This window comes from Scyliorhinus canicula, chromosome 21, assembly GCF_902713615.1.
Source record: "Scyliorhinus canicula chromosome 21, sScyCan1.1, whole genome shotgun sequence".
NCBI lineage: Eukaryota > Metazoa > Chordata > Chondrichthyes > Carcharhiniformes > Scyliorhinidae > Scyliorhinus > Scyliorhinus canicula.
Window position 1 is genome coordinate 68,018,106 of NC_052166.1, and position 18,930 is coordinate 68,037,035.

General features: G+C 50.6%; 1 protein-coding gene across 1 annotated transcript in view; it reads right to left on the minus strand.

Annotated features, from left to right (window-relative positions):
* Nucleotides 1–18,544, minus strand: part of LOC119955535 (protein transport protein Sec16A-like) — a 71,786-nt gene extending 53,242 nt beyond the window's left edge. Inside the window, 6 exon segments of the mRNA XM_038781808.1 lie at nucleotides 524–659; nucleotides 2,608–2,705; nucleotides 6,755–6,888; nucleotides 8,220–11,668; nucleotides 17,226–17,314; nucleotides 18,437–18,544. Of these exon segments, the coding sequence (XP_038637736.1) occupies nucleotides 524–659; nucleotides 2,608–2,705; nucleotides 6,755–6,888; nucleotides 8,220–11,615 (3,764 nt within the window). The 5' untranslated portion in view covers nucleotides 11,616–11,668; nucleotides 17,226–17,314; nucleotides 18,437–18,544.
* Nucleotides 18,545–18,930: the final 386 nt, after the last annotated feature.

Sequence of the window (18,930 nt, forward strand, 5' to 3'; positions counted from 1 at the left end):
CCCCCCAACACCGCTCACTAAGCTCCCCCCCCCCCCCCCCCCCCCCCAACACCGCTCACTACTCCCCCCCCCCCCCCCCCCCCCCCCCAACCTCCTCCACTCCCCTGTCCAAAGCCCCTCAGACTAGAAATGTTTGGGATCTCTGTTGAATTAGTAGACCAAAGCTAGATCGGTCTTAGCTGGGTCAGAGGTCACGTTATATGAATGTTAACACATGTATGGTCAATGTGATGAATTAGCTTCAATCACTGGAGCGGAGTGAAGCGGGATTTTACAGACATGCTCCCCTTTTTGACATTTCCCCCCACCCTCCCAGGAAGGAAAGTGTCTAGTCATCCGGCTCCAACCGTGTTGGCTAGCTTTGGTCGGAATGTGGCGACTCGGGGATTTTCACAGTAACTTCATTGCAACGTTAGTGTAAGCCTACTTGTGACACCAATAAAGATATTATTACTATTAGCCTCTCTGCTCTACTAAAATATGACTGTGGCAGAGAAGCTGGACAACAATGTCTGTTACTCACCTGTCTGTGTAGGCCTCCCGGTAAAGATCCCGTGCTTGGTATGCTCCGTAATACCAGTACGGCACGTCGTAATCCCTGTAGTCCCTGTACCGAGGATCATAGGCAGCTGGGTCGTACCTTTCCCATTGAGCTGAATCTAGCAACAAAGGATAACACAGCAATCACTGTGAAACACAGCAAGTAGCATGAAGAAGGGAAAGGGAGAAAAAGAGCTGCATTTCTATAGCACCACTTACAACCTTAAGACATCCTAACACTCTTCAAGGCCAATGAATTGATTTTGAAGTTTTGTCACTGTTGTGATTATGCCAACATGGGAGCCAAATTGCACACATCGATCCCACAATGACCGGCTACCTTTATTGAGTGATATTCGATAAGGGATAAATATTGACGAACACACTGGGGAGAACTCCCCTGGTCTTAGAACAATGCTTATGTATCCACGCAAGAGGGACATGCAGCTGTTTGAGGAGGGGATAAGGAGAAAGCAGCACAAATCAGGACAAACACAGCTTCGCCGTGGCAGTTGTACAATCGCGCTCAGTTATGAGTAACATCATGGAGGATCAGCTGGTACGGTATAGAAACTGGTAACACAATAGTCAGCTACTGTAGCAGAGGCAGGTTATTGAGGACCTGTAATATGGTGGGCAGTCTTACAAAGATGCTCCGCCACCTGACCAATTGGCAAATGGGAGAAAGCAGGGAGCACGATTAAGCTGCTTCAAATATTAGAGGGTAGGGGGAGCGAACGATAGAGTGGGATTAGACTGGGAGGAATAACGAAGGTGAAGGGGAAATTGGGATCAGACAGGATGGGGCAATAAAGGGTAGAGAGTGAGCAGGAGCATGGGGCTGGAATGAGTAGTTTATGAGAAACAGTACAGATATCAGACTGATGAGCTTAATGACATGTTTCTGTGCTGGAACATTTTATGATCCCAAAGCCTCCACAAAGTTTTACATTCCGTATCTTATCTAACTGGTACAGTACAACTTAAATATTAACCATCAGTATATTAGTTACAAAACCCATGCCCTATTATTAAACAAATGCAGTCATGATTTGATAAAGGTTAAGGGGTAAAGTCAACGCACCGGCTCCGGTAGCTAGCGGTCACTCCCACGTACAAATTGAGGTTTGGGAGAAAATCACCAACTCAGGATGGCATGCAGACCAGCCCCAGCAAGGACATCTCGTTAATATTGATGATTTGCTCTGGTTTGAATAGTCTAGTCTATAAATTCCTTCTCGGGGTTCAAGTGTCACTGGCAAAGTTGGCTTTTATTGTCCAGCTGTTACTGCCTCGGCCGAGGGCAGGAAGAATCAACAACATTGATGCGGGTCTGGAGTCACACGTAGGCCCAGCCCACAGAAAGTCAACACTACCTTCCCTAAAAATCATTCGGGATCCAGCTGGGCTCTTAGGGAAATCTGGCAGCCTCGTGGACATTTTTAATCGATCCCAGATGTTTATTTATAACTTGAAATGCTGTCCTCTGCAGGGCTATGGGCTGAACATTGGAAAGTGGAATTAGGCCGGGGGATTTGTTTTTACAGCCAATGGGCCGAGTGGCCTCTTTCTGTGCTGTACACTTACTATGATTCTGTAACTCAAATACCCAAGCTGCTCATGGTGGAATTAGAACTGGCGTTTCCTGCATCAGTCCAGAAAAATAATCACCGTACACCCGGACAATCACAACTCCGGCCACAGTCACAACAGGAAGATGCCATTACACACAACAGGTTCGCCACTTCTTCAATCTCACCCCAGTGAGGAATGTGCCACTATTCCCTGAGGCAGAGTCGGGAGTCCAATCCTCATTTCCGATTTCTGCACGAGCCTCTAACTACACCGACATTCCTGCACAATCCGAGAGGCTGTTCTTCTAAGGGATATTAGACCAAAGGTTCTGTCTAGTGCCTCAGGTAGATGTGAAAGATTGCAGAGTAATGGGGCCACAATAATAACTTTGCAGGGAGTTAACACTCCCTAACCACCAACCACTTTTACTTAACTGACCATTCCTAAGTGTGAGAGGGCCAGTTCTCCAGATGATAGGAAAGAGACTCTTACCTCTGTACTGATAATGGCCATTGTAATAATCCGGATAGTAACTAGCATAGCCCTCTCGCCCTCCTCTTCCATTATACGGGTCTTCAGCACACCCTTGCCTGAGGAGATCACCAAACAGAAAGTAGGAGTGAAAACTTAAAATGACAGCAACTGAGAACCTTCATGTTGAAGATTGGAATCAAGAATGACAGCATCAGCCCCTGCAGGGCAGAGACACCTACCCACTGCACAGACTAACAGACAGAGGGGGATATAAAGGTACATTCAAATCATGGAGAAAAGATTAGATCAGCGTTATTCAAACTTTTTCTTTCCCAGGACCCACTTTTCCCAACTGATGGACCTTTGGGACTCACACCGACCGACCTTCAGGGCTCAATTATTCCAAGTGCTTTGTGCATTAGAGCCTTTAGACTTGTCTTTTTGGCATTTTTAATCATCCAAACTTCTCTTTGTTCTGTGGCCCCATTTGCCTCTCGCCTTGATTACCCCGTCGACCGTTTCTGCATTTTACTGCTCTTTATTGCTGTCCCTGTCTCTTTCTGCCTGGTCACCCTGTCGAGGTTCCTGGCCCCCTGCCATTATAGTGGGGTGGGGGAAATATTGAGACTCCCCCCCCACCCCCACCCCACACACACACAAACAACTGTTAAAGCTGGGGGGTTAACAGGAAATTTCCCAACTTTTGTGTAGTAAGTGTTTTAAGGATTATGAAACAAAGATGAGTAAATGAGTTAAAATACAGGCCAGTCACAATCTCATTAAATGGCAGAGCAGACGCGAGGAAGAATAGTTTATTTCTGTTTCTACATTGTAATCTACCTAAACATTCTCACCCAGTCTGAACATTTGCCTGTTCAAGTTAATTCTTCCTCCCCCTTTTCATAAAGAAAAACTAAATCTGGAGGGAACAGAAACGTGGCATCATCCATTTGTTAGGGACCATTATTCTCTCACCCATGACAATCTCTGGTCCTGAACTTGGGGGCTGTTTAGCACACTGGGCTAAATCGCTGGCTTTGAAAGCAAACCAAGCACGGTTCGATTCCCGTAACAGCCTCCACAAACAGGTGCCGGAATGTGGCGACTAGGGGCTTTTCACAGTAACTTCATTTGAAGCCTACTCGTGACAATAAGCGATTTTCATTTCATTTAATTGATTTCCACGAACGGCCCAGCTCCCAGTAAACGCTGAGCATAATTAAAATATCCTATCCACCCCATGTCTGCGTGGCTCTCACCCCCACAACCCAAAGATGTGCAGGGTAGGTGGACTGGCCATGCTAAATTGGCCCTTAACTGGGGAAATAAAAGAATTGGGGACTCTAAATTTATTTTTTAAAACTATATATCCTATCCAAGCTGCCCGGGACAAACGCAGCCAGGGCTCAGGTTGATAATTCCGTTGCTCGTCTTCAGCAGTGCCAAGGAATCACGGCGACAGAATGAGAGATGGACTTGTGACTGGCATCAAGCCCAAAATCCTGTCACAATTACTTCTCAAATCAAGTTGGCGGCTGCATGAAAACACAGCGGTTAAAATTCCTGCTCAACAGGGCGGCAAGGTAGCGCAGTGGTTAGCACTGCTGCCTCACGGCGCCAATGACCCGGCTTCGATCCTCAACCCGGGTCACCACCCGTGTGTGGAGTTTGCACATTCTCACCGTGTCTGCGTGGGTCCCACCCCCAAACCCAAAACGATGTGCAGGGTATGTGGACTGGCCACACTAATCTTCCTCTGTGGAATCCATACCCCGGACACAGAATCAAATTCAAGTTTTATTGGAGCTTTTGACCCCATTTCCAAGATCTGTTCAAATGCGAGAATCAGGACTTGGGCAGCACAGTCGCACAGTGAATCATAGAATTTACAGTGCAGGTGGCCATTCGGCCCATTGAGTCTGCACCGGCCCTTACAGAGAGCACCCTACTGAAGCCCGCGTAGCTCCCCTATCCCCGTGACCCCCACTTAAAATATTTTGGACACCAAGGGAAATTTACCATGGCCAATCCAACCAACCTGCACATCTTTGGACTGTGGGGGGAAACCGGAGCATCCGGAGGAAACCCACGCAGACACGGGGAGGATGTGCAGACTCTGCACAGACAGTGACCAAGCCAGGAATCGAACCTGGGACCCTGGACCTGTGACACAACTGTGCTAACCACTATTCTACAGTGCTGTCCAGCAACAGAGGCTAGCACTGTTGCGTCTCAGCATCTGTAGTTCCTGGGAACTACAGGCCGGTGAGCCTTATGTCAGCGGTAGGGAAATTACTGGGGAGAATTCTTCGAGACAGGATCTACTCCCATTTGGAAGCAAATGGACATATTAACGAGAGGCAGCACGGTTTGTGAAGGGGAGGTCGCGTCTCACTAACTTGATTGAGTTTTTCGAGGAGGTCACAAAGATAATTGATGCAGATGTTGTCGATATGGACTTCAGTAAGGCCTTTGACAAGGTCCCTCATGGCAGACTGGTACAAAAGGTGAAGTCACACAGGATATGGGGTGAGCTGGCAAGGTGGATACAGAACTGGCTAGGTCATAGAAGGCAGAGAGTTGCAATGGAAGGGTGCTTTTCTAATTGGAGGGCTGTGACTAGTGGTGTACCGCAGGGATCAGTGCTGGGACCTTTGCTGTTTGTAGTATATATAAATGATTTGGAGGAAAATGTAACTGGTCTGATTAGTACGTTTGCAGATGACACAAAGGTTGGTGGAATTGCGGATAGCGATGAGGACTGTCAGAGGATACAGCAGGATTTAGATCGTTTGGAGACTTGGGCGGAGAGATGGCAGATGGAGTTTAATCCGGACAAATGTGAGGTAATGCATTTTAGAATGTCTAATGCAGGTAGGGAATATACAGTGAATGGTAGAACCCTCAAGAGTATTGACAAATCAGAGAGATCTAGGTGTACAGGTCCACAGATCACTGAAAGGGGCAACACAGGTGAAGAAGGTAGTCAAGAAGGCATACGGCATGCTTGCCTTCATTGGCCGGGGCACTGAGTATAAAAATTGGCAAGTCATGTTGCAGCTGTATAGAACCTTAGTTGGACCACACTTGCAGTATAGTGTTCAATTCTGGTCGCCACACTACCAGAAGAATGTGGAGGCTTTAGAGAGGGTGCAGAAGAGATTTACCAGGATTGTGCCTGGTATGGAGGGCATTAGCTATGAGGCGAGGTTGAATAAACTCGGTTTGTTCTCACTGGAAGGACGGAGGTTGATGGGCAACCTGATAGAGGTCTACAAAATTATGAGGGGCATCGACAGAGTGGATAGTCAGAGGCTTTTTCCCCAGGGTAGAGGGGTCAATTACTAGGGGGTATAGGTGTAAGGTGCGAGGGGCAAGGTTTAGAGATGTACGAGGCAAGTTTTTTTTTTAAGCACAAAGGGTAGTGGGTGTCTGGATCTAGCTGGTGCTGGAGGAGGTGGTGGAAGCAGGGACGATAGTAACGTTTAAGGGACATCTTGACAAATACATGAATAGGATGGGAATAGAGGGATACAGACCCCGGAAGTGCAGAAGATTTTAGTTTAGACGGGCAGCATGGTTGGCACAGGCTTGGAGGGCCAAAGGGTCTGTTCCTGTGCTGTACTTTTCTTTGTTCTTTGTTCAGTGTCCCAGGTTCGATTCCCAGCTTGGGTCTGTGCGGAGTTTGCACGTTCTCCCCGTGTCTGCGTGGGTTGGGCAGCACGGTGGCCTAGTGGTTAGCACAACCGCCTCACGGCGCTGAGGTCCCAGGTTCGATCCCGGCTCTGGGTCACTGTCCGTGTGGAGTTTGCACATTCTCCCCGTGTCTGCGTGGGTTTCGCCCCCACAACCCAAAAATGTGCAGAGTAGGTGGATTGGCCACACTAAATTGCCCCTTAATTGGAAAAAATAATTGGGTAATCTAAATTTTAAAAAAAAAAAGTGTCTGCGTGGGTTTCTCCTGGGTGCTGCGGTTTCCTCCCACAGGTCCCAAAAGACGTGCTGTTAGATGATTTGGACATTCTGAATTCTCCCTCAGTGTACACAGGCGCCAGAATGTGGCGACTAGCGGATTTTTACAGTAATTTCATTGCAGTGTTAATGTAAGCCTACTTGTGACACTAATACAGATTATTAAAACCGTCCCCTTTGTAAAGTACCATACCTGGAAGACGGTCTGTTTGAGGACTGACTCGCTCGCGAGCTGGGTCGACTGGTCTTCTCTCTCTCAGGTTCCCTGTAACTCACATTATTGGCGTCATACCTGCCATATCGACCATAACGGCGGTAGGGGTCATCCTGACAAAACAGGCATTCGTTAACAACTGGATAACATAGAACATAAGTGTGCAGAAGGAGGCCATTCGGTCCATCAAGTCTGCACCAACCCACTTAAACTCTCACATTCACCCTACCCCCGTAACCAGAGCACCCAGAGGAAACCCACGCAAACACGGGGAGAACGTGCAGACTCCGCACAGTGACCCAGCGGGGAATCGAACCTAGGACCCTCGTGCTGTGAAGCCACAGTACTATCCCTTGTGCTACCGTGCTGCCCATGCACCAGCAACAAAATAATACCAGCTTCAACTGGTTGTGGTTATACATTCATTAATCAGCATCACTAAAATATTGCTGTGTGTGGAATCTTGCTGTGTGCAAATTGGCTGCTGTGTTTCCTACAAATATACAGTGACTACACTTTAAAAACTACTCCACTGGCTGTAATGCGCTTTTGCAAGTCCGGAGGTCACAAAACGCACTGTGTAAATGGAGGGCCTCTTCTTTCCTTTGGCTGCCTAATCTGATTCAAACGACACAACCTGCAAAGGATTCCCCCCAGGAACAGTTTTCTTCCCTTCAGCGTAAATCACTGACGGTGGACAGGTGGAGAGAATGGTTAATAAAACAAACAGTACCCTAGGCTTTCTGAATAAAGGTATAAAATACAAGAGCGAGGACGTTATGTTGAATTTGTACAAGTCTGTTATTTCTGGCTCAACTGGAGTAGTTACTGTATCCGGTTCGGGAAGCCGCACTTTCGGAAGGATGTGAGAGGGTGTGAAGCAGATTCCCAAGAATGGTTCTAGGGATGAGAAACTTTAAGCACGGAACTAAATACAGAGTAAAGCTGCCTCTACACTGTCCCCATCAAACACTCCCAGGACAGGTACAGCACAGGGTTAGATACAGAGTAAAGCTCCCTCTACACTGTCCCCATCAAACACTCCCAGGACAGGTACAGCACGGGGTTAGATACAGAGTAAAGCTCCCTCTACACTGTCCCCATCAAACACTCCCAGGACAGGTACAGCACAGGGTTAGATACAGAGTAAGCTCCCTCTACACTGTCCCCATCAAACACTCCCAGGACAGGTACAGCACGGGGTTAGATACAGAGTAAAACTCCCTCTACACTGTCCCCATCAAATGCAGAGCACACGCGTGAGAAAGAGAGGACGCAAAAGCGAGAGAAAGCACGCGCACACGCGCGCGAGAGAGAGAGAGAGAGAGAGAGAGAGAGAGAGAGAGAGAGAGAGAGAGGAGAGAGAGAGAGAGAGAGAGAGAGAGAGAGAGAGAGAGAGAGTGAGTGAGAGAGAGAGTGAGTGTGAGTGAGGTAGCAGAATTACCTGGTAGTACGGGTGGTTGCCTCTGGAGTCCATCAATGGGTAAGATATTTGTTGGCCAACTCTCGGGTCCAGGGATGGGTACGATGGGTAAGGCACGGCATAAGGCTGTTGAGGGTCTGCACCATAATCCTGGCACATGTACGGGTAAGTGTACCCATAAGCTGGGTGTGGCTGTGCTGGAGGGTACGGTTGCTGTGGCATCACCTCATGGATAGTGGGGGGCTGAAGAACACCCGTTGCTGTTACTGGAGCTTCAGCCGCCAATTGCTGCTGCACCGGAGGCTGGGGGGGACCAGACCCTGGATATCCATAACCTGCCGGTGGGTACTGCCCACTGACCGGCACAGACCCCATTAGGTGCTTGGACTGATCGTGAGCTGGTGGTGGAGGTGGCGCTGCCTGCTGTCCAGTCACTGCAGCAATCGGCTGCTGCTGCTGTTGGACGTCTGTGGTGACCTGCAGGTAGAAACCTGGTTTGTCGTTGGTGTAGAGCCCTGCAGTATAAGTGTGGCAGGGAGCAGGGTTCTGCGTGGCAGCCCCGAGTGGCAGGGAAGCTGCTGGATTAGTGCCAGCGACGGCTTGGTTAGGTGGAGGAGCGCGGTGCAGAGTGAAATCAAGCAGCTCACAGTTGGTCGATGAGCTGGGTTGGTCAAACACTTGATTCTTTGTTTCATCCTTGCTGCCAGCGGCAGGCGGATGAAGGTTGGAAGCTGGGGTGGTTACAGCTGCAGGAGGAGCTCGGCTTGACGGGGGGCTAGTGGGGGCAGCAGGATTCGCTGTCGATGCTTCAGCAACCTGCCTTGGGTTGAGGCGACCGTCTGTGGCCAGGTTAAGTGGAGCCTGATCGTGCACCGATCCCTGTGTTGTGGTGACAAGGTCAGGGTTCAGCAGGACCGGAGTCGGAAAGGCGACACTTTGACCATCGCCTTGATCTCGGAGAGGCCGCTCAGGACTGGGTAGATGGGGGGAGGTCTGAAGGGGACGAGCGAGTAGCACGGGTGGGGTGGGCGAGGCTGGAGTTGGGACCAGGAGCGTGGCATAGCTGGAATTTGCCTGGATTTTTGGCACTCTGTCCTCTGTACCCTGGGGAGGGTTTTCCATGTTTCCGAGAGGAGCAGAGTAGTTCAAATCCTTGCCACCACCTTCAGGTGGTTGGACCACCTCCACTGCAGGATCTTTGGCTGCTGCAGGCACGGCTGGAGCAGCTGGGGCCAGCATGATGCCAGCACAGAAGTTCGGCAGCTCACTCTGTGCCCATAGGGTGGCAGCTGGACTCTCCGACTTCACCCAGACACCAGCCACCCTCGAGGAGGGTCGTTTGTGGGGCTCCTCTGATGCAGGCCGTGCCATGCTTTCGGGTGTCCCTGTGCCAGGGTAGAGGCTTGAGTGGGGCCGGGGGACATGGACGTTTTCCAGGTTGTCTGGTGGCTGTTCCAGGTTACCTGGGGAAATGTCCAATGGCCCAGCTCCGAGCCGCTGCCCCATGACACTCATTGTTGATTGGTTCAGCTCCATCACCATCTTTGCCTGGTCCACTTCGACAGCTTTGATTGTCAGGTGGCCATGCGACCTGACCGGTTCGAATGAGCTGTTGGCACTGGCTTGGAAGGTGGCCGTTGGTTTGGGGGAGCTGAGGGCAGGAGGCTGGGACAGCTGGCTGTAGTACAAGGGCCGTCCGGCACTCTCCACCTCCTTGCCAGGGTGCAAAGGGTCCCGGCTCAGAGGAGAGGAGTCAATCTGCTCAAAGAAACGGGACGGGGTTTCTGTGGGAGGCTTCCCGCTTTCTTGCTGGATGAATGTGCTCAACTGGGCTTGGGATCTCCTTAAACTGGAGCCACTGCTGTGACTGGCGCTGCTGTGATTGGAGGAGATGCTGTCAGACCGCAGAGGGTGGTGGGCAGAGTCGGGGGTCTCGAGATTTCGTGGTGGTCCTCCTCCTGTACCCATGTTTCTGGCAGAATGCGGCCCTGGGTTCACCAGCCCTGGCACAGGCTGGAAACCTGCTGGAATTCTGTCGGACTCACTGGGCAGGACTTCTTGGTTCTGGACAAATTCAGAATTTTCTTCATCCTCCATCACCAAACCCCCACCCTGGGGGACGGTATAATCTGCCGTTCCAGCAGGGTCCCCACCCCCTTGGCTGTAAACACCGCAGGGAGCGGGCGGGCGAGGACCTACGCCCCGGGGTTCCACGCCACCAGTACACAGGTCAGGCAGCTGCGGTGCGCTGAAGAATGGCCCAGTACTGGGTTGAAAGGCATCTCCAAGAGTGGCACAGACCCCACTCTGCTGCTCAGACACCAGAGTCTCTTCATTCTCCACTTCTCCCCCTTTGAAAAACATGGAGACAGTTCCTGGGTCAGAGGCAACTGGTGGACCTAAATGTGGAATGGGACAGTCAGTCTGGTGCCCAGGAAGAGGCACAGGATGCTGCTGGCACGGTTCTCGAGGGGGGCCAGGTGACCAGTCCTCTGACCGGGCAAAGCCAGGGCTGGGGAAACTGTGTTGCAGCTGGGGAGGTTGGTGGAATGGAGATGGTCGGCCAGCGTCGTGCCGCTCGGCTCCGGGAAACTGCGTGTGGGACTCTAGTGGTTGGGAGTGGTGTTGCTGGTAGTGGCTGCTGGCAGCCTGGTTTTGGTGAGGTGGGACAGGCGCTGGCTGAAGGGCGCAGTAACCCCCAAAACCTTGAGTCTGGGGGTCGCTGGGCTGAAAGTAGTTCTGGACAGACGGAGGCCGGCTGCCGTGACTCGCCACCCACTGCGAGGAGGCAGAGGAGCCCGGCTGGAACGGCAGCGGGAAGCTGGGTGCAGGAGGAAAGGATTGAGGATCTTGGCCCCCCTCTTGCCCATGGGGAGGCCTGGTCTGCAGGCGTGCCTGCCCCATCTCGCTGTTCTCCGAGCCCAGCCCTGTGTGAAAATACGAGGGCTCTGGGGGCAATCCCAGTCCAGCTTCAGCTCCTTGAAGAGGGGCAGCAGGGGAGAACGAACCAGCTTCACCAAACCGCGGTGCCGGGGGAAGTGGGGCCGGTGCACCATAGGGCTCACACCGTTCTCCCAGAGCAGCCGGCACTCCCGGAAACATAACCTGCGCGTCTCCAAAAGCATAATTGGGCCAAAGCAGCTGACTGCCATCTTGCCGGCTGGGGAATTGGGGTCCACCGTTCACAGCGTTTTGCAGCGATGGTGAACCATCAGTCTGAGTAGTCCGGCCAAGCCCAAAAGGGTCAGTGACTGGTGGCAGTGTGGCAGGGGCCCCTGACTGGGGAGTATTGGGTCGCCTATAGGGAGCGTTCCGCCGGAAGACATTGTGGGCCCCTCCGCTCATGGGAGCTCCTGCGGTGCTGCTGACTCCCGATGATGAACGGGGTGGTGGTGGCTGCATTGTCGGGCTCTGCATCGAGCGGCGGCGGCGGCTGGAACACTATCTCCAAGGAGATGGGACCGTACCTTCTGGGGAGACAGAAACAGGCAATTAGTTTTACAGGAACCACAGAAGATTCACAGTTTGAGAATAGCAAAACTGGCAGCACATTGATGCAGAACTACATCAAACCCAATATGGAAGAAATAAAGACTGGCTTGTATTTTTATAATACTTGTTACAACTGCAGGACATCAGAGTTCTAGAGCCCATCTCCGTAGCCCAACACCACCCTCCACCTGCAACCCTGCCTAGCCCAATACCTCCATCTGTAACCTCCCCTACCCTGATACCCCCGCTCCATCTGCAACCCCGCCTAGCCCAACACCTCCCCTCCATCTCTGTAACCTCCCCTAGCCCAACACCTCCCCTCCATCTCTGTAACCTCCCCTAGCCCAACACCTCCCCTCCATCTCTGTAACCTCCCCTAGCCCAATACCTCCCCTCCATCTCTGTAACCTCCCCTAGCCCAACACCTCCCCTCCATCTGTAACCTCCCCCAGCCTAATACCTCCCCTCCATCTCTGTAACCTCCCCCAGCCTAACACCTCCCCTCCATCTGTAACCTCCCCTAGCCCAACACCTCCCCTCCATCTGTAACCTCCCCTAGCCCAACACCTCCCCTCCATCTGTAACCTCCCCCAGCCTAATACCTCCCCTCCATCTCTGTAACCTCCCCCAGCCTAACACCTCCCCTCCATCTGTAACCTCCCCTAGCCCAACACCTCCCCTCCATCTGTAACCTCCCCTAGCCCAACACCTCCCCTCCATCTCTGTAACCTCCCCTAGCCCAATACCTCCCCTCCATCTCTGTAACCTCCCCTAGCCCAATACCTCCCCTCCATCTCTGTAACCTCCCCCAGCCTAACACCTCCCCTCCATCTGTAACCTCCCCCAGCCTAATACCTCCCCTCCATCTCTGTAACCTCCCCCAGCCTAACACCTCCCCTCCATCTGTAACCTCCCCTAGCCCAACACCTCCCCTCCATCTGTAACCTCCCCTAGCCCAACACCTCCCCTCCATCTCTGTAACCTCCCCTAGCCCAATACCTCCCCTCCATCTCTGTAACCTCCCCCAGCCTAACACCTCCCCTCCATCTCTGTAACCTCCCCCAGCCTAACACCTCCCCTCCATCTCTGTAACCTCCCCTAGCCCAACACCTCCCCTCCATCTCTGTAACCTCCCCCAGCCTAACACCTCCCCTCCATCTGTAACCTCCCCCAGCCTAATACCTCCCCTCCATCTCTGTAACCTCCCCCAGCCCAACACCTCCCCTCCATCTCTGTAATCTCCCCTAGCCCAACACCTCCCCTCCATCTGTAACCTCCCCTAGCCCAATACCCCCCTCCATCTGTAACCTCCCCCAGCCTAATACACCCTCCATCTGTAACCTCCCATAGCCTGATACCCCCTTCATCTGTAACCTCCCCTAGCCTAATACCCCCTCCAACTCTGCAACCTCCCCTCGCCCAACACCCCCCTTCAACTCTGTAACCTCCCCAAGCCTGATAAACCCCCCCCCCAGAATCCACAAGAATCTTATACACCCGTCTCCCCTCTTGTCTAGAAAGCATCAGCTCTCAGATAGAGTTGCCACGGTTACTAGCCAACTCAGTATCTTCCTCCTGAACCTCACCAGCTCCATGAACCACCAATGCCTTTGGTGATGTAATAGTCTCTCCTTCAGCACGCATGAGACAAACGATTATTAGAAACAGGCCCCAAGTTTTCATTCAGCAGTGGCATTTATTGCTGACCTTGAAGAAAGATCCAGTGATGCATATGACGTGGACTTCCCCTTTTCCCCATCTCAGCTCAAATCTCCTCCCACACAAAGGGAATCCCCCCCTTCCTCCAACAACAGGATGTAATCAGGTAGGGAAAGCAGCCAATCACATTGAAACATTCTCAGACAAAAACCTTGTTAAAAGTTCTGATCGTCTTCAGTGATTGAATAATTACATTTTACAGACAGCAAAATAAATGATTGAGACATTCACTGGGTTGGGGTAGAAACTGAAATATCAAACAACCTTTAAAAAGTATTTGAAAAATTTGGAATAATTATGGAGAAATATGTGTTTTGTTAAACTTTGGTCAGGGCCAGCAGTAATTATGAAGTCATCAAATCACTAAAGTTCCAGTTACATCTCACTCAACGAGACAGAACATCTTTAACAGAGAGGCTATGAGCACAAAACAAGTTCTCGTCAAAACACGGCAGGTGGCACAGTGGTTAGCACGGCTGCCTCACATCACTAGGGACCTGGGATCGATTCCCACTTGGCTGACTGTGCAGAGTCTGCACGTTCACCCCGTGTGGGCATGGGTTACCCTCCGGGTGCTCCGGTTTCCTCCCACAGGGGCTGGATTAGCTCACTGGTCTAAATCACTGGCTTTTAAGGCAGACCAAGCAGGCCAGCAGCACGGTTCGATTCCCGTACCATCCTCCCCGGACAGGGTCCGGAATGTGGCGACTAGGGGCTTTTCACAGTAACTTCATTGAAGTCTACTCGTGACAATAAGCGATTTTCATTTCATTTCAGTCCAAAGATGTGCAGGTTAGTTGGACTGGACGTGATAAATTGCCCTTTTGTGTCCAAGGATTTATAGATGGGAATAGGGCAGGGGATTGGGCCCAGGTAGGGTGCTGTTTCAGAGGGTTGGTCCAGACTCGATGGGCTGAATGGCCTCCTTCTGCACAGTAGGGATTGTACTGAAGTTGCCATCAGTTTGAGGGAGAGAAAAACCCTGACAATTTCACCATCATGGATACTGCAAAATATAGGCCCTGGAAGAGTGCAGTTCAGCTGGAGGTCAATCAGACAGACCATTGTGTAGGTTCTTCCAAAGAGAAAATCAGTTCATCCCACTCCTGCCCAGTTTTTTTTCATGCAAACTTTTTCTCCTGCAGGTATTTATTTAATTTGCTTTTGGAGGCTGTGACTGAATCCGTTTCCCCGGCCCTTTCAAACAGTGCAATCCAAACCCCGACCCACTCGTTATGTCCCTCATTTTGCCTCTGGTTCGTTTACCAGTCAGTTTATAACCATGCCCTCTGATTATCAACTCTTCAGTTTACGGAAACCGTTTCGCTTAACCCACTCCATCTGAACCCTTTCAGGATTTTAAACAACCTAATCTCCTCAGTTCTTTCTCTACATGCAAGAACAGTCCCTGCTGCTCCAGTCTTTCCACACAACTGTAATCCCTCATCTCTGGAACCGTTCCAGCAAATGTCTTTGGTATGTTCTCCAAGGCTCTCATGCCCATCCTGAACTGCTGAGCCCACACTTGGGCCCAATACTCCAGTCGGGGCCAAATTAATGCTTTTTTTTTTCCTTTATTAATTTAGAGTACCCAATTTATTTTTCCAATTAAAGGGCAATTTAGTGTGGCCAATCCACCTACCCTGCACATCTTTTGGGTTCTGGGAGTGAGACCCACGCAAACAAGGGGAGAATATGTAAACTCCACACGGACAGTGACCAGGGGCCAGGATCAAACCTGGGACCTCGGCGCCGTGAGACTGCAGTGCTAACCACTGCGCCACCGTGCTGCCCAAATTAATGTTTTATGTGGATTTAGCAATGCTCTCTCCAGCGTACCGGCCAATATTAATCCTACACCCAACACTTAAATCAGTTAATCTTCTCTGCCCTTTGAGACAGCTTGCTGTGCACAGATTTGCTTCTGCATTTTCTAGAATTGGCTATGAAGCACTTCAGATCATAAAAGGCACTATATAAATGCAAGTCATTCCTTCACTTTAGATGACACCATCTTTGTCCAACTGCCAACAACACAACAGCACAATGAGAATACAATCCACTAAGTACTGGAGGGAACCATTGAACCTCACAGAACTATTTCCCCAGTACCAGCGGAACTACCCTGACGAGGTACTCCCTTCTGCAGCACGAGGGGGTGGGGTAGATCAACCGCAATCTTAAAAAGAGGGCTGAATGGCCTCAGCCTGTTCCTAGTGTCAGCAACCTATTGCAGGAGGCTGTGAGGTGGGGAAGCGATTAAAGTTAGATATCCCCGTCAAGTTCAATATCACCTCGTCATAGAATAGGGCAGCATTGAAGGCCGTCATTTTATGATATTCAGACACAGATCGCAATGGTGGCGGGTTCACTGGTCAGAGGTCAGGAGCAGCAACCCTGCTCTACCTCCAGCCCGCATACACTTACTAAGTAGAGCCTGGCTCCTTCAGGGACAGACGTTGTCAGCTGATCAAAAAATAATTCGGGTCACAGCTGGCAGGCGTGAAAGCCACCCCTGGCTCATTTCAGAAAGAGTGCTGGAATGCCGGATATCCTGAACAGTAATCCAGTAACCGGATCGCTGATGTGGAGCGTGTGTTTATGTACATAGAGCAGGATGCAGTCCTGATGTGAAAGAGCTCTCCCACAAACTATGACCTGAACGCAAACAGGGAACCTCCCACTAATGTAAACTGAGCCAGCAGCCTCGGAAATTTCTTTCTGAAAGTAACATTTTAAGATCCAGTGCTGGAGCCATTTAAGACCGACTGTGGTGAGTGGTGTGTGTTTGGGATGAAAATGCAGCTTCCAGCCTGTGGCTCCCACCGCTCTCCACCACCGGAGGTTCCCTCACATAATGTCTGGCTCTGTGGTGGACAAACCAGGAGAGACTGGTTAGATTTAAAACCAGAACAGAGTAGAGGGGCACTGGAGATTGGTCTTTAGGAAACCTGTTCCGGTCTTTAGAGAAACCATTGCGCCTCTCTCAGCCCTTCAGGATATATCAGCAGGCAGGGGATGTCCAGCGACTGCAGTGCCATCCTGGCTGAATTCACATGGTTAAGCTGCGAGTGTACAAAGTCTCCGTCAACAATCTTTGCAGAACAATGATCTCTTCGTGCTTCAGTCGGCACGAGGCCATTCAGCCCTTCATGCGTGCTCTTTGAGAGAACTATTCAATTAATTCCACATCTCCTACCCCCTCCCCCAATAGCCTTGCATATTTCTCTGTTTCAAGTATCTATCCAAACCCTTTTGAAAGTTATTACCGATGCTGCTTCCGCCGTCCTTTCAGGCAGCATGTTCCAGATCTCAACAACGCGCTGCGTATAAAAAATTGTCATCTCCCCATCTGGTTCTTTTGCCAATTCTCTTCAATCTGTACCCGATGACCAGTGGAAACAGCTGATCCTTATTTACTCTATCAAAAACTTGCACAATTCTGAGCATCTGTGATTATATCAATCCTCAACCTTCTCTCTTCCAAGAACATTCCCAGATCCTCTAATCTATGAGAGTGGTGAACTCCATTCAGTAAGTCTCCTCTGCACCTTCTTAAAGGCTTCGGGTTTGATGCTCTTTCTGAAGCGCGCGGCCCATAATCAGATTTCCACCTGTTTCTTTCCCAACAGGTGACCACAGACTCACTTGATCAAACAAGTTTCTCTTTATCTGACCAATCAGCCCTCTCGGCCACAACACTCCTGGCAACACCATTATATTGATCACTGCACCCAATCACCACAATGGAGGAATTCAACAGTAAACAGGATATAACCAAAGATCTTTTGAGATGCAGATTGACAGGAAACTCACCAGGGTGTGTAGAACGGCGACAGAAGGAAACAACGAAGATTGTTCTGTGGGAACTTGCGGTGTGGAACCTGCCAGCGATGCCCACATCACTAGAATAAATGAAACAAAAGTTGGATTCTTGACGAAGACGGGTGCAAGTTCATCAAGAAAACGCTGATATATATTTGTTACTTTAAAAAAAGGGATGTTCCCTTCTGGGCCAATTATGGAGGCTAACACTCCAGTGTGGTGCCACGGTAACACTACCCTATTAACGGTACCATTAAACCTTTATCCAGCCACTCAGGTAAACATAAAAGACCATACGACGCAGGAGCAAAGTAAGCCATTCAGCCCATCAAGTCTGCTCCACCATTCAATGAGATCGTAGCTGATTTGATACAATCCTCAACTCCACTTTCCCACCTTCTCCACATAACCCTTGATTACCTTCCTGATTAAAATCTGTCTGTCTCAGCCTTGAACATATTTAATGACTCAGCCCTACGCTGTGGCAAAGAATTGCACAGTTACCCTCTCTCACACACTTACCCTTCTCTCCCTCCCTCAAACACATACCCCTCTCTCACTTACTCCCTCCCTCTCAGACATACCTCACACTCTCTCTCACTTACCCTTCTCCCTCTCTCTCACTTACCCCCCTCTCTCCCTGGGTATTTTCACTTTCTCTCACTCACTCCCCTCGTTCTCCCTCACTCACTCCTCTCTCCTCCCTCTGGGATTTTCTCTCCCTCACACACAGTTACCCCTCTCTCCCTCTAGGGATTTTCTCCTCTCTCTCTCACGCTTACCCCTCCCTCTGGGGATTGTTTCCTCTCTCTAACACACACTTACCCCTCTCTCCCTGGGGATTTTCTCCTTCTCTCTCGCTTACCACTCTCTCCCTCTCTCTTTGCGGATTTTCACCTTCTCTCTATCTCACACTCCTCTCTCTCCCTCTGGGGATTTTCTCCTTCTCTCTCTCTCACACTTACCACTCTCTCTCTCTCTCTCTCTCCCCCTTTGGATTTTCTCCTTCTCTCTCTCTCTCTCACTTACCCCTCTCTCCCTCCCTCTGGGGATTTTCTCCTCTCTCTCCCTCCCTCTGGGGATTTTCTCCTTCGCTCTATCTCTCTCACTTACCCCTCTCTCCCTCCCTCTGGGAATTTTCTCCTTCTCTCTCTCTCTCTCTCTCTCTCTCACTTACCCCTCTCTCTCTCTCTCCCACTTACCCCTCTCTCTCTCTCCCTCCCTCTGGGGATTTTCTCCTTCTCTCTATCTCTCTCCGGCCGCCATTTTCCGCCGCCGCCGATCGGCGACGTGTACATGATGACGTCACACGGCACTGCGCCTTGACGTCACCGCGCCGACCGTTAGAAAGGGTTTAAATACAAACAATTAAATTTTAGTTTAATTCTGAGTGTTTGGGGCGGAAAGGCGGTTTTCTGGCCCCGCGCTCGGCGCACCAACATCGCCGCGTTTATAAACCGGCGGCAGAAAGTTCCATGTTCCCAACTCCGTCACGGAAAATGCCGAAGCCGAGCTCGGCTTCTTAAAGGGACCGCCACCTGCAACCCGAGCCCACTCAGCAACAGCCATTCAGCCCATCCAGCCACTGCTGGCTCTTTGCAACAGTTAGCCAATTAGAACTCTGCTCTTTCCCCTTGACGCTGCAGTTTTCCCCTTCATATATTTATCCAGCTCCTATCCTGGAATCTAAGATTGA